This window comes from Trichogramma pretiosum, unplaced genomic scaffold (assembly GCF_000599845.2).
Source record: "Trichogramma pretiosum strain Unisexual culture from Peru unplaced genomic scaffold, Tpre_2.0 scaffold26, whole genome shotgun sequence".
Lineage (NCBI taxonomy): Eukaryota > Metazoa > Arthropoda > Insecta > Hymenoptera > Trichogrammatidae > Trichogramma > Trichogramma pretiosum.
The window spans coordinates 1,696,397-1,709,112 of NW_019641640.1; the positions used below are offsets into that span (position 1 = coordinate 1,696,397).

General features: G+C 40.1%; 3 protein-coding genes across 5 annotated transcripts in view; 2 read left to right on the forward strand and 1 right to left on the reverse strand.

Moving 5' to 3' along the window:
- The first annotated feature begins 5,261 nt into the window (after window positions 1–5,261).
- Window positions 5,262–5,999, forward strand: LOC106652540 (SNAPIN protein homolog). The gene is made up of 2 exons (XM_014371548.2): window positions 5,262–5,496; window positions 5,657–5,999. Exons 1-2 carry the CDS (start codon window positions 5,345–5,347, stop codon window positions 5,973–5,975), a joined length of 471 nt encoding a protein of 156 aa, XP_014227034.1. The 5' UTR covers window positions 5,262–5,344; the 3' UTR covers window positions 5,976–5,999.
- A 28-nt stretch (window positions 6,000–6,027) lies between these two features.
- Window positions 6,028–6,785, forward strand: LOC106652539 (hemK methyltransferase family member 2). Its single transcript, XM_014371547.2, has one exon. It carries the CDS (start codon window positions 6,042–6,044, stop codon window positions 6,678–6,680), a length of 639 nt encoding a protein of 212 aa, XP_014227033.1. The 5' UTR covers window positions 6,028–6,041; the 3' UTR covers window positions 6,681–6,785.
- Window positions 6,786–8,253: 1,468 nt separating this feature from the next.
- The window catches only part of LOC106652640 (alpha-mannosidase 2), a 106,618-nt gene continuing 102,155 nt past the window's right edge, over window positions 8,254–12,716 (reverse strand). For all 3 annotated transcript variants that reach the window (XM_014371715.2, XM_014371716.2, XM_014371714.2), the window contains exons 6-7: window positions 11,768–12,236; window positions 8,254–11,690 (exon numbers count right to left, since the gene is read on the reverse strand). In XM_014371715.2, the coding sequence (XP_014227201.1) occupies window positions 9,530–11,690; window positions 11,768–12,236 (2,630 nt within the window). In that variant the 3' untranslated portion in view covers window positions 8,254–9,529. The remainder of the gene's footprint in view (window positions 11,691–11,767; window positions 12,237–12,716) is intronic.

Genomic DNA, 12,716 nt, shown 5'->3' on the forward strand with positions numbered 1-12,716 from the left:
GTATACTAAATGCACTGAATGGATATATGGAAGCTCGCTCGCTCGCGCCAAAGATAAAAATCTCTCGACACGATCGGTATAATACGAGAAACGCTTATGTACAACACACAGGCAGTCGGGTGGTTTCGGAGCGATGAACATGATTTAGCATTCAGGCAGAAGGAGAAAAAAAAAGAAAAGGACAGCGATCTCGATCTGTCGAGCCAGTGAATATACTCGTGTGCGCGTATGTGTGTGTGCGTTCGTAGCAGTGGCAACGGCGAAACGCTCGCGTGCGCCTCGACGCCCTTTTACACCGCGCGAACGTCCAAATTAGGGCTATAATCCGACTGCTCAGGAGAGATGTTCCATGTCGGACGTGTGCGCGCTATGCGTGTATATGTATATAGCGAGGCTCTGTTTACCGATAGTCTTTTAACCCTCGATTTGTCGTCAACAGCAGTATACGCAGTAACAGAGACAAGCGCGCGACGTTTTATCTTTAATGCCGAGTCCATTGGGAACGATCTGCTGTGGCAGCAACCTAGGCACATATACCATAGTAGTAGTAGCAGTCGTCCTCTGATCTTTCCCATATTGCTATTGGACCTAATGTAAGTATATAATATAGCCACGTCGCATGTATATTATACACACATGATAGGGACGCGTGAGCGGGAATCGAACTGTCTTCTCGTGCGACGGTGGTGGTGGTGGTGGTGCAGGTCCGACGACGACGACGACGACGATCATCGTCGAGTGAATTAAAAGCGGAGCCAGACGCGTGATCGACATCAAAAGTAGCCTTCGTACGATACACTTGCCAATATATATTGTACGTGTGCGTCGGTGGGTGCCTCGAAGGATCCGTTACAAGAGTTAGCTCGGGCTCGGGTTCATTTGCGAGTAGTGTTTTCTCGATGATATTACAACGATGATCGAGAGCGCAATTGTACTTTCCATTCGGGTAATTTATTAGACCCCCATCCAAGTTCCGCAGTCTCGCCTTGTCAAGAGTTCAACTTTTCATTCTGTGCGAATGAAATCGCGGAAAAACAATGCGAGAGAGGATTCAAATAAGCGAAACTCGTGGTAAATCATTGCTTAATGGCTTTTTTTATAGTCGCTTACGGAACTTTAACGGCTACGAATAACTTTTATTTCTGCCTCTAAATCGTATGTATTGAAGTTGAAAGTCGTGCGTGAAGCTCACATCGGATGCTATTTTTCATGCTATTACAATTACATCCTATTTACACATTAATTAATGCTGAGAGTTTTGAAATCGTTTTTACCTTGGCTTCACAGTCTTTCTCATTTTTTTGTGTCAACGATAAAAATTTCAAGTGATGAATGTGAAAATTTTAAATTAAATTCAAGTTCCAAGGAAGGTATAAGTCTGTTCATAACCACGATTTCTTACTTATAATATCCATGCATTTCTTATTTTATTCAAGAAACTTATTGTCAATTTTAGTAATTCGGTGGAAAATATGTTCTAATACTTAAAAGACATCCAGATTCTTTAATGGAGAGGTTTTGAAGTGAAAATTCTCTTTGGCTTTTGGGGTTTTGATGAAAAATAAATTGGCATTATATATTTTTAACAGTTTGGGTTGCATTTTTTTACGACAGATAATTTGTAGAGTCATGATTATAATTTTTTTACTATACAAGATGCTCTTAAAATGCACTATTTATTCATTTTTTGCAATATTTATCGACTTATACATTTTTGTAACAGATTTAAATAAATACCACACGCTATATAAGAGATAATGTGTGATGTATTACTCGTGCAATGTTATAATTTCTACGATTTATAAAAGGATTATTATGTCTCATCGATTGTTACTTTATGATATCACGTTAAGTCTCTCGATTTTAAATAATCATTTAAACTGTTCGCTTAGCATTTTGAAACAAACGTTGCCACTATAGTACATAAATGCGAAATGCAAAACAATCATCGACACAATCGAAAACGACCAATTATATAATACCATAAATTTCGAGCAGGATTATACTTTATATAAATTTGGTATTTTCTGCTCGGGCGCGGGCGAGGAGGAAGAGTTTAATACCTATATGTGCCAAGCATTTAATTATTGTATCGTGACGTGTTTATAACATCAAACGGCGCATCGCGTGCAGCACAGCAACGCAATATATAATCGAAATTTCAAATGCCTACCGAAGACTGCACAGAATAGGAAAGTATATCGACGAATTTTGCGACATTATAATTTGGAGCTGTCAGTTGCGTGGTTTCGCCTATCAAAACAAGCCTCTCCCTTCACCTGCATGTATATGTGCGCTGTATATATCTTCGTTTATTATACTCGCGTGGGTGTGTGTATGTGTATGTGTGGGCATGTAACCGAGTGGAAAAGATCAAAGGCGTCAGTAGCACCTGTCCTCGGCGTTGTGTTAGCTCTTGTCATTCTGCGATGCCAGAGGCCTGAATCGCGCGCAACTTCCAACCGGCAGCAGCAGCAGCCGTTGCATATCACAAAGACACAGAAAGATTTAGAGAAAATAAAGAGAGAGTGAGAGGGCAAACGAAAAAAAAGATGGGGGATGCAAAAGAGGAGGATAAATCAAAAGCAAGGCAAACTCGAGACGAAGTGACGTTGCGCCGGAATTTCATACGATCGGGTGCGACGACGCCCCGTGATAATAGAGACAGAGAAGAGAAATCAAGATAAAAAAGAATTTGGGTTTTCGAAATTTCGTCGCACCTCGGACTTGGTCTAATTTTATGTTATTTTCGAACACATAACAACTCAGAGTAGAATCAAAACAAAACGAAACAAAACGAAACAAAACAAAACAAAACACAACAAAAACAACCACAAACAAAAAATGTAAGACTTTAAGTATGTAGATCAAATAATCATTAATGCGAGATCTTTGCATGATTTCATATGCAGGTGACTGAATATTACCCAGCATATAAGGATTATAAATTAGCAAATTATTCCGGTTTGTCACCTCAAAAGTAGGTGCAGATCGTATAAATTATAAACAATTTAATTTCGGTGTAGCGTCGGAATTCATATCACAACTCATTCGTGATAATATCGTAAATCGACCAAATATATAAATAAACATAAAAATCGTACGAAAATTGATCATTTATCGAGTCAAGTACTCTGCGCACCATACTCGTAAAATGTTGTATTTAATCGTATTTCAATTTAACGCGTATTTAAGATAAGATTTTGTGATCGCTATTAGCAAAGAATCAACCAATTGACGAGTCTCGTATCAGAGAATCACATACCTCAACTCTCTGTTTTTGTTTACGTTTTGACTGATGAAAAAATTAAAATTCACGGGAAACTTCCGTAATGAAGCTCGCCACATCTAGCTGCAAGTATTTTGCGAGTTAGCACGTCGATCAAGCTCGCACAATGTTTAAAAAACCACACGCGCGATGAAACATCAAAAGACGAATTAATATTTTCAATAGCAAAAGGAAAGATAAAAAATATTTTGTTTCCTTAAATGTCTCTCCGCGTGCGGTGGTTGCGCGGGTGTAATATAGACTAGATTTCCGGGCGTGTCAAGACCGTCGCAGCCACAATCACTCAGAATTGTCCTTTTCGCTTACACTTTCATATGTCGTATAGCTGCCGAGAAGCAACCCTTAGTTCTTTTCTCATTTGTGCTACCGTAGCCGCAGCCGCAGCCACGCACACGCTCGAACCGACACCACCACACGGCACAGCTGCCGCTGCATAAAAGTTGTATTACCGAAGCAATATTATTCGGTTGTATGATCGTCTTACGATTCTTGTCCTGTTGGGGGTTGTTTATTTCAAAAGTAAAATATGTTAGTTAACAATTATTCATCGCGTAGAAGCATAGTTTTTTTTTTCTAGGAGTCATCTTGGAATTAATTACTCTCAACAAAAAGGGCTCAAAGAAAGAATAAGATTTATTTTTAATTTATTCTTCGTTCCATTGGTGCGCGTATACATGTAGTGAAGTTCGTGACGCGTAGTATAAAATGTCGGCTGTTCGAGCTTTTAGCCTCGTCGGTCTAATGATTTGCAAACATGGCATCAGAACCTACTCTCCTATGTTAGAGTCTTGACTGCCTCGCTCATTACAAAGTTTTGTGTGCTGTGTGCGTGAACAAGGCCAGACATCTTCAATAGCAGCAACAGCTCGCAAGGGAAGCGCGTGTGTATATACGTAAGCGAAAAAGAATAAAGACGAGAGAGAGCAGCGCTATGAACTCCGACGATGAAATAAAAAAAAGAGAGAGAAAACGAGTCGACAAGAGGGATGAAATTCTTGTCGAAGTCGTGACGGCGACGACGACGACGACGACGACGCCTGAGCTGCCGAGCGGAGGGTTGCACTAGACGCTACTCGACTAAACTATTCTATCCTACATTTTGCTGCGTACGTAGGTTTTTCTTCGTCTATATTTTATCCGACACCCTTTGCGATTCTGCCATATAGATTTTGGTATTGTCGTTGATATTATACCACCGTATTATTTCGCACATAAAAAGTAACTATCATGCGACTGGAAAAAAATCTAATTTTCTTGACTCCTTTTCGCTACGATAAAAATAAAGTTTCACCATCTTCTAAGAAATGAACTTACGATGATCCGAAAGTAGATGCTCTTAAGATAGTGTTAAGATTGAACTTATTCTCTACAGATCTATTATTTTTATGAATATTGCTTATATTCTTTTCTTGTAAATGATATTTTAACATTGTCTTAAATTATTGATATATTTTAGTCGTGACATGTTAAATTTACTATATGAAATGAAGAAATATTTTCATACTGAGATTGTAAACATGTTATTTTTATGTCATGGACAATTTTAGTTGAAAATTTCAAATGCTTTTTACTATAAAAAATTTTCTTCTATAAAAATGAAGCCAAGTACTCAATTTCTCTTTGAAAACATAGTCTTTATCGAATTATTTAATTTCTTTTACTTGTAATAAAAATCTCAATGATATTATAACTCTGCGCGTCGACAGAAATGCTATTGCCATCTGTGATGAATTTTAAAAACTTATATTGAAAGTTTAAATTGTAGCAGTATAAGGTTTACCTTTAAATAGTATGTATTGGTATGTTAAATAATTTACAAAAACCATTGAAAAATTAATTAAAAACTTCGCATAATTTTTTATCTAACCATTTCTTTTTTACCGGCAAACATCTTTGATCATTGTTGGATAAAAATGAGCGTGGCGCTGCAATAGCTTCAGTGAGTAAACAATCATAATAATAATGATAATGATTGTCAGTGAAAATCCAAACATTGCGGTCTGCAACTGCATTTGTATTAGAGGTTAGTCATTTATTTGCAAACATCTTGAAAAAATGGAAGTTGATACTGCTAGTGATAATACGTCGTTAGACGATAAGACCGAGGATTATTGCGAAAATCCTACGAGAGATGCTCTTACGGAAGGGATTATGAGTTTGCTTAAACCAACCGTAGATCAACTCGATGAACGAGTGCGAGCTACAAGGTGAATAATTTTCACCTTTTTATTAGAAATAGCTTGACATAATATTTATTGTTTTAATATTTTTCTCAAGTATTTGATGATTTAATGCCTTTCAACCAATGTGATAATATTTATAGTACGAAAATTGTCAAGCAAGATTCTAATACAGACTACTTTTCAGGATCAGTCAAATAGAACTCAGGCAACAAATAGATTCTCTGACTGATGAACTTCTAAAGATCAATGAGTCCCTTCATTGTCCATTGGAACTAGATGCATATGTAACAAAATTAGTGAATGCAAAACGAAAAGTTGTTGTTGTCAGCAATATTCTTCAAAAAACGCAAGAGCGTTTGAATAAAATTCATGAAGCTGTGGAAAGGCAAAAGAATAAACAAAAATCTTTACTGGATCGCAGTTCAATGTATCATACTTCTACTATAAAACCAGAAAGTGACGAAACATTCCCAGCATCTTCCAGCACTCCTGATAGAACCTAATAAGTTTTTATAAGATTTATCACAATTATTGGATGGTTATTCATTCCTCAATTATAAAAATTGATCATGGAAACGCCTATTGTAAAACTAACAGATATTGAGCTTGATAATGTGTATGAACCATCGGAAGATTCATTTTTGCTTATAGATGCCTTAGAAACTGATTTAAATGATCAGTTGAAAAATAAAAAACCTTCCATGTGCCTGGAAATTGGTATTGGATCTGGTGTGGTTTTATCTGCTCTTGCTATGGCTTTAGAAAAGTTTTGCTCATCTTACTTTGTTGGTATTGACATTAATCCTATTGCTTGTAGAGCAACAAAAAAGACATCTATGTTAAACAAGGTGGATGTTGATGTTGTTCAAATGGATTTGCTTAATAATTTGCATTCTCGCAATGTATTTGATATTATTATATTTAATCCACCATATGTGGTTACTGAACCAATCGAAGTCCAAGATGAGAAACTCATTAGTAAGACCTGGGCTGGTGGTATAATGGGACGTCAAGTTATGGATAAAGTATTCCCATTTATAACACAATTTTTGTCTTCAGAAGGTTTATTTTATTTACTTGTTATAAAAGAAAATGAGCCTGAAAGTATAATTGAACTTTTTAAAACTTGGAGCATGAAAGGTTCAATTATTGCTGAAAGAAAAATAAGAGGAGAGCATTTATATGTTTTACGATTTCAAAGAGAGTGATATTTATCTGTTCAATCTTTTGTTATAGATATTATAAATGCAAACTTTTTCCATTTTTATTGTAAATTTTATGTATTATATATCGTTTCTCAAGCATATGTAAATAAATAATTTTTTATTTTAATTAAATTTTGTTATTATTATTCATAAAACCTTGGATTTATGAATTGTATCTGTCTCGTCCTAGGTATTCAAGGTTCAAAGAAGAGGAAAGAGTAATAAGTATAGCAATGCAATGATGAAAAGTACGACGAACTAAGTATTTTATTTAATAAATATAATATTACATTGTTGGTATAATAACGTTGCGGATTATCATTGATTTTTTTTTCGTTCGACGTACTCGAACAATATCGGAAGTCAGAAGTAATAATAATTGGGAAAGAAGCGACTCACGTACTTGACGCAGGTGCCTCACAGAAACTTGTTCGAGTGTTACTTTTTTAATGACGCCCGCAGCATTCTCTATTCAACCACACACACAAAATCCATAACATAAAAATACAAGAAGAAAAACTGATCTTCTTTCCAACATAACTTTCTAGAAGATAAGTTACTTATTTATATTTTACGGTATTACATAATACTTTTCTTTTCTTTCGAAGATACTTTTGCATTTTTTATAACACTATTATGTTATATTATTAGTATTTTACATGTTTACAAACTTTCGACGTATCAGAACATTTTTAGTATATTTACAATACTAAAAGCTTAACTGTAGAACTGATTAATTTTTATTTTTTGATAACAAAAGACAAAGTTCTGAAATTAATTTTCGTTTGTCAACAAATTTTAATTTTAATTATAACACTTTCTTTCAAACAAACGATAACAAACATTTCTGAAATTACTTTTAAATATTACATTAGAAAAAAAGTAATTTTTTGTCGATTTAAAATACACGTTAAATTATAATAAATTGGAAGCAGCTTTTTCTTTAATTTTTTGGATTTAGGTACCCAATTTGTTTCATCCGAGCAATTAGAAATATGTAACTAATTATTACTATTTATAATGACTACACGATGATAATCATTACTTTTTGTTTTAAAAGCATGAACTATAAAATCTATTAGGATTCCTTTCGCAAACAAGTTTTCTTCTCTTTTAAAAAGCTAAATTGCAGTACATGCTTTTAAATACAAGATATTGTCAATGAAAGAGGATGTGTTCCCGTAGAGTTTTGCCATTCATGCTGATGCAACCCCATTAAACGATTTAAAGCTTCTCACGGAGTTTATAATGCAGTTTACGTAGATGCACATGAGTTTTTTATTTACAACTTTTATCTATTTAACGAAATAAGTTGAACTATCAGATCTGTTATTTTCTACAGTAACAATTTGCTATAATAAAATTAATATAAAGATAATTTTTAATAACTTCCAGACATCAGTTAAAGATTTTTTACTAAAATCATTCTCATAATCCATTATACTTTTAACTTCCATCATTAAAATTTAAATAATTTTTTAAGATGTAAAGTTTACTTTGAATATGAAAATAGGCAAGATTTATACAATTTTCGTCCATTATGTTATAAAATATTTTGAATAGACATTTTTCCACTTTTTTACATTAAAACCCAACTGATATGTACAATCATAAATATTAATTCACGCCATACATATAAATACTTTGTTGTATCTTTCATTACACTTTTTGTCTATTTTATCTACAGTGATAAGTATTCGTATCGTCTAATAAATTACTATCTATGTTTTCCGAATATAAGGTTTTTTTAAAGTAATAATATCCTATGATTGATGAGTCTGAAACAGTCTCATCTATTGATTCAGTTGACAATTTTTATATATTTAAAATTCATCTATACAAGTAATTCTTAATAAAAAGTTCTGAAAAAAACATCCAAGATCATTGTAGGACGCAATTTCATACACGTTTTGACTTGTAAAGAGTATAATAATAAATCACAGCGCGTTCCGAGAAATATTCTTTTGGTGTCGCATGATTTAAAATTACTTATTGAACGATGGTAACCATATTATCGCACTTACGCGCAATTGGTATACAACCCATTGCACTATCGAAAATTTCACAGCTTGCGCACGTATTTTTTCTTAATTGTCTATATTAGGCAGACTAAATTCGCATATGCCTCGCGTGACTCAATGACGACGACACACACAACGCACACACAAAATTCGAATCTCATAGATATAAAAGGCCAAGTGTCTCGCTGAAACCTCGTCGAACAATTTTCGATGCCAGCGGGTGCGAATTATGAATATATTATTTTTATTTTAATTACTTGCTGATCTATATGCAGGGTATAAAACTCGGCAGCATGACGCTCGTACTTCTTTCACAGTATATTAACTTGGCAGGTTTTATCGTTAAAATAGCTGCAATTATCAGTCTAAATAGTATTTTTTTTTATCACTGTTATCGTCATTATACGAATATATTTAATTCTATACATTTTACATTTAATACCCGATGTATTAAAATTTTCTTCAACATTTAACGTATTTTTCTTTTTTATATTTAGCCTTAATTGACTATAGTTTTCTTTTATTTTCATTCAGTTCACTCAAATAACTCGAGATTTCCTCGAGCATTCCCAGGTAAAATGTAAAATAATCGTCTTGTTTGAGTAAAATTTAACAAATATCATTGGAACACAAAACATGTAATTGAAAAACACTCAGCGAACGAATTCATTTACCTCTGTATACAAACAGGGTAAATCACTCGCGAAAGACACAGCAAGGGTATGAAGTAGTCGGTTACCATTTTTTACGATAACACATTGACATGGAATATAGAGTCAGTTATTAGGTCCCATCATCAACGATTCAGCCGGACGCCAGGAGTAGACGCTCTCAGTGCAGATTGACAGCGAAATTAACATTGTAAGTCTGGATCTCCATGGGCTGCATGGCGATGTCGCGGAAGCCGGCCTTGAGCCATTTCTCGACCTTGGTGCCCGTGAGCGAGGTCTTGGTGATGTTGGGCTCGCTGAGCCTGAGGAAGCGCGTGTCACCGGCGGGCCTGTCGGACAGCGGGCAGTGCTTGATCGGTATGTCGGCGCCCACCGTGCAGCTGAAGCCCTGCCGGTGCAGCACCATGAGGGCGTTGTTGATCGGGTACTGCGACATCTTGGGGTCGTGGTTGGTGCGCAGATTGAGCATGTGCACGTCGCAGGGCAGACTGTGGCTCAGCAGCCTCGTCTCCGGCTGCAGCTTGATCTCGGACTCGGGGCTGTCGACGACGAACAGATTGGCCGGATAGTTGAGGGCGTTGCTCATGTGATTGGCGAAGAGCGACGGCTTGGACAGGCGATCCTGATCGCCGACGACGTCCTCCAGCAGCAGCCAGTGTTTCATCACGGTCTTGCGATTGTCCAGCAGGCCCTCGCCCATGCCCCGGGCGTCGTCGTAGAGGGTGCGCCGGTCGAGCATGACCTCGAGCCAGCCCGGCTGATAGCTCGACGCGCCGTGCGCGTGATTCACCAGCAGGGTCAGTCGCTGGGCCTGGTCCTCGATGTAGGCCATCGACGTGATCGGATAGTAATTGCCCTCGATGCCGATCCTCTCGATCTTGGTGCGCTTGATCATCTGGTGGCCGTTCTCGTCGCTGTAGAACACGGGCGGCTCGCCGTTCACGATGTCCGTCTGGATGCGCATGAACATCTCGGTCTCGCGATTTTTCGGAGGCGCCTCGAAGTCCACGACGCTGCGCAGGTGTATGGCCTCGGACAGCGGGCCCTCCTTGTGATAGAGGGCGACGTGATGCGCCAGCAGCTTGCCGTACTCGACGGTGAGACGCGAGCTGAGCGCCCCCGAGACGATGTAGATCTTCTGATGGGGCGTGTAGGCCTCGAGCACGTCCTTGTCGGAGTCACGCAGATTCGGATCGGGCATGAAGAGGTAGGCGCCGCTGTGGAACTGGGCCGACGGGTAGGCGGCGAACTGGATATTGCACTGGATGATCTTACCGCTGGGCTTCTTGGTGACGCGCTTGAGGAAGCCTGTCTGGCCGTCGAAGAGCAGCTTCATGCGCTGATTCTCGAGCTGGACGTCGCCCACCTGCATGGGCTTGATGGGGAAGACCTGGTCCTTGCCGCAGCGCGTGCAGTAGACCGTGGATATGGCCTCGGGCGGCACCTTGTCGATCTGCTGCAGATGATAGACCTGTATGCTCAGGGGCTTAAGCTCGGCCACGAACAGCAGCACGTAGACGTCGTGCGTGATGCTCGTCGCGTTCATCTGCGGGGCGATCTGATACGGGATGGGATTCTTCTGCGAGTCGAGCACTCGCACTCGGTGAGTGCTGACCTTGAGGCTGACGACCTCCTGTCGCGGCTGAGCCAGCGAGTTGAACAGCACGATGCGCTTCGTCTCCTTGTTGTTGATGCTGATGGGGATCTTCTTGGGCAGCTTCTCGTAGCTGTCGCGATCCGACTCGGACAGCACGTAGATCTGGCCGGAGCTGGCGTTCTTCAGCTCCGTGGCGGCCAGCGACTGTATGGTGAAGCTCTGCAGGCTCGTCATGTCGGATATCGACTCGAACAGCTTAAGCGCGTAGTCCTTCATGACGGAGGCCTTGGAGGTGCCGGTGATGGCGTCGTGATGCTGGAACAGGCCGAGATTGCGCCGAGCCTTCACCAGCTTCTCGAAGTACGTCTCGTAGAGCTTGATGTCGCGGGCCGACTGCTTGGCCACGTTCAGCGCCACCGTGTAGAGGATCTCGGCGCTGCGTAGATTCGCCTCGAGCTCCCGGTCCAGGATCTTGAGATAGGGCCGCGTGGTGAAGTAGCCGCTCCAGTAGGCCGGTCGGCCTTCGCTGAAGATGTCCGAGTAGACGAAGAAGTCGCCCTTGAGCGTGGGGAAGCGGGCCATGCGCTTCTCGATCTCCTGAAAGTAGTCGCGCACCGTGCCGAACACCACCTCGGCGTTGTACTCCTCCTTGCGGTTGTTGATGAAGTCGATGAGGATCTTGTAGTTCGTGTATTGCTGATCCCATTCAACCGGATGATCGTACCTGTGACACGAGTAAAGTTGCTCAATAATTGTGATTCTCTTTTCAAGCCACAACACACTTTATGTAAAATACATTACCTGAAATCATCGCCCAGAGGAATGAGCACGACGTTGTGCGGAAAGAGCGAGCCAGTCTTGAAGTACTGCTCGAGCAGCTGCTCGGCCAAGGCCTTGACGTTGCTCGACGAGATGTCCACGGCCTTGACCGAGTACTCGGTATACTCGTTGCGTATCTTGCGGAAGTCGTAATTGAGACAGACGTGCGGATGCGGGCCGCACGAGTGCTTGATGTTGTAGATGTCGAAGGGCTGATTGTGGGTCAGCAGATCGGCGACCCCGTTCTGATCCCACGGCTGGACCCAGACGAAGTCGCCGTACTGCTTCTTGGCGAACCACTGCTTCCAGGCGTAGTGCAGACGCTGGATGACCGTTCCGCCGACGCCCGAGGCCTTGAGCAGGTAGGGCACGGTGCTGCCGTGGCCGAACACGTCCACGGACCAGCCGTACTCCGGCGTCACGTCCAGATTCGTCTTCAGCCACTGGTGTCCTGTTGCGAGAGAAGAAAAACGATATCAATTTTATGAAAGAACGAGCTTTTAAGCGCGAAAGATTTTATACAAAAATCGTAAAAAAGTTTTAGAAATTGAAAATGAAGCGGCTGTCGGGCGAGGCGGCAGCGTCATAATATAAAGAAAACTTTTCGGTATATTATTATAGCATAAAAAAAGAAGTTAAAGTACAAATGGGACACGTTGGAAGAAGCTACGCGACGTTTTCTCGAGAGCATTACGGGAGGACGCGCACGCTCACGGGTAGCGGCAGCTCTCACAGGGCCGCCACGTGCATATATACCATACGCCACCGTATAGAAAAGGTAGCAGAGGGAGAGACGACGAAAAAAGCCTGGCAAGCTCGTATCAAAGTGAGTTCGAGTTCACGGAGCGTATAGAGAGAGAGCAGCAGCTCGAACTGCACGTGGGGATTATCGGGAGCTTCGGAGTCGTTCAAGGGGTTGTTCAAGCTCGTC

Bases quoted from the DNA above. Each gene is read 5' to 3' on its own strand.
- LOC106652539 (XM_014371547.2), top strand. From the start codon at position 6,042: ATGGAAACGCCTATTGTAAAACTAACAGATATTGAGCTTGATAATGTG.
- LOC106652540 (XM_014371548.2), top strand. From the start codon at position 5,345: ATGGAAGTTGATACTGCTAGTGATAATACGTCGTTAGACGATAAGACC. The intron at 5,497-5,656 runs GTGAATAATTTT...ACTACTTTTCAG, and splicing joins GAACGAGTGCGAGCTACAAG to GATCAGTCAAATAGAACTCA.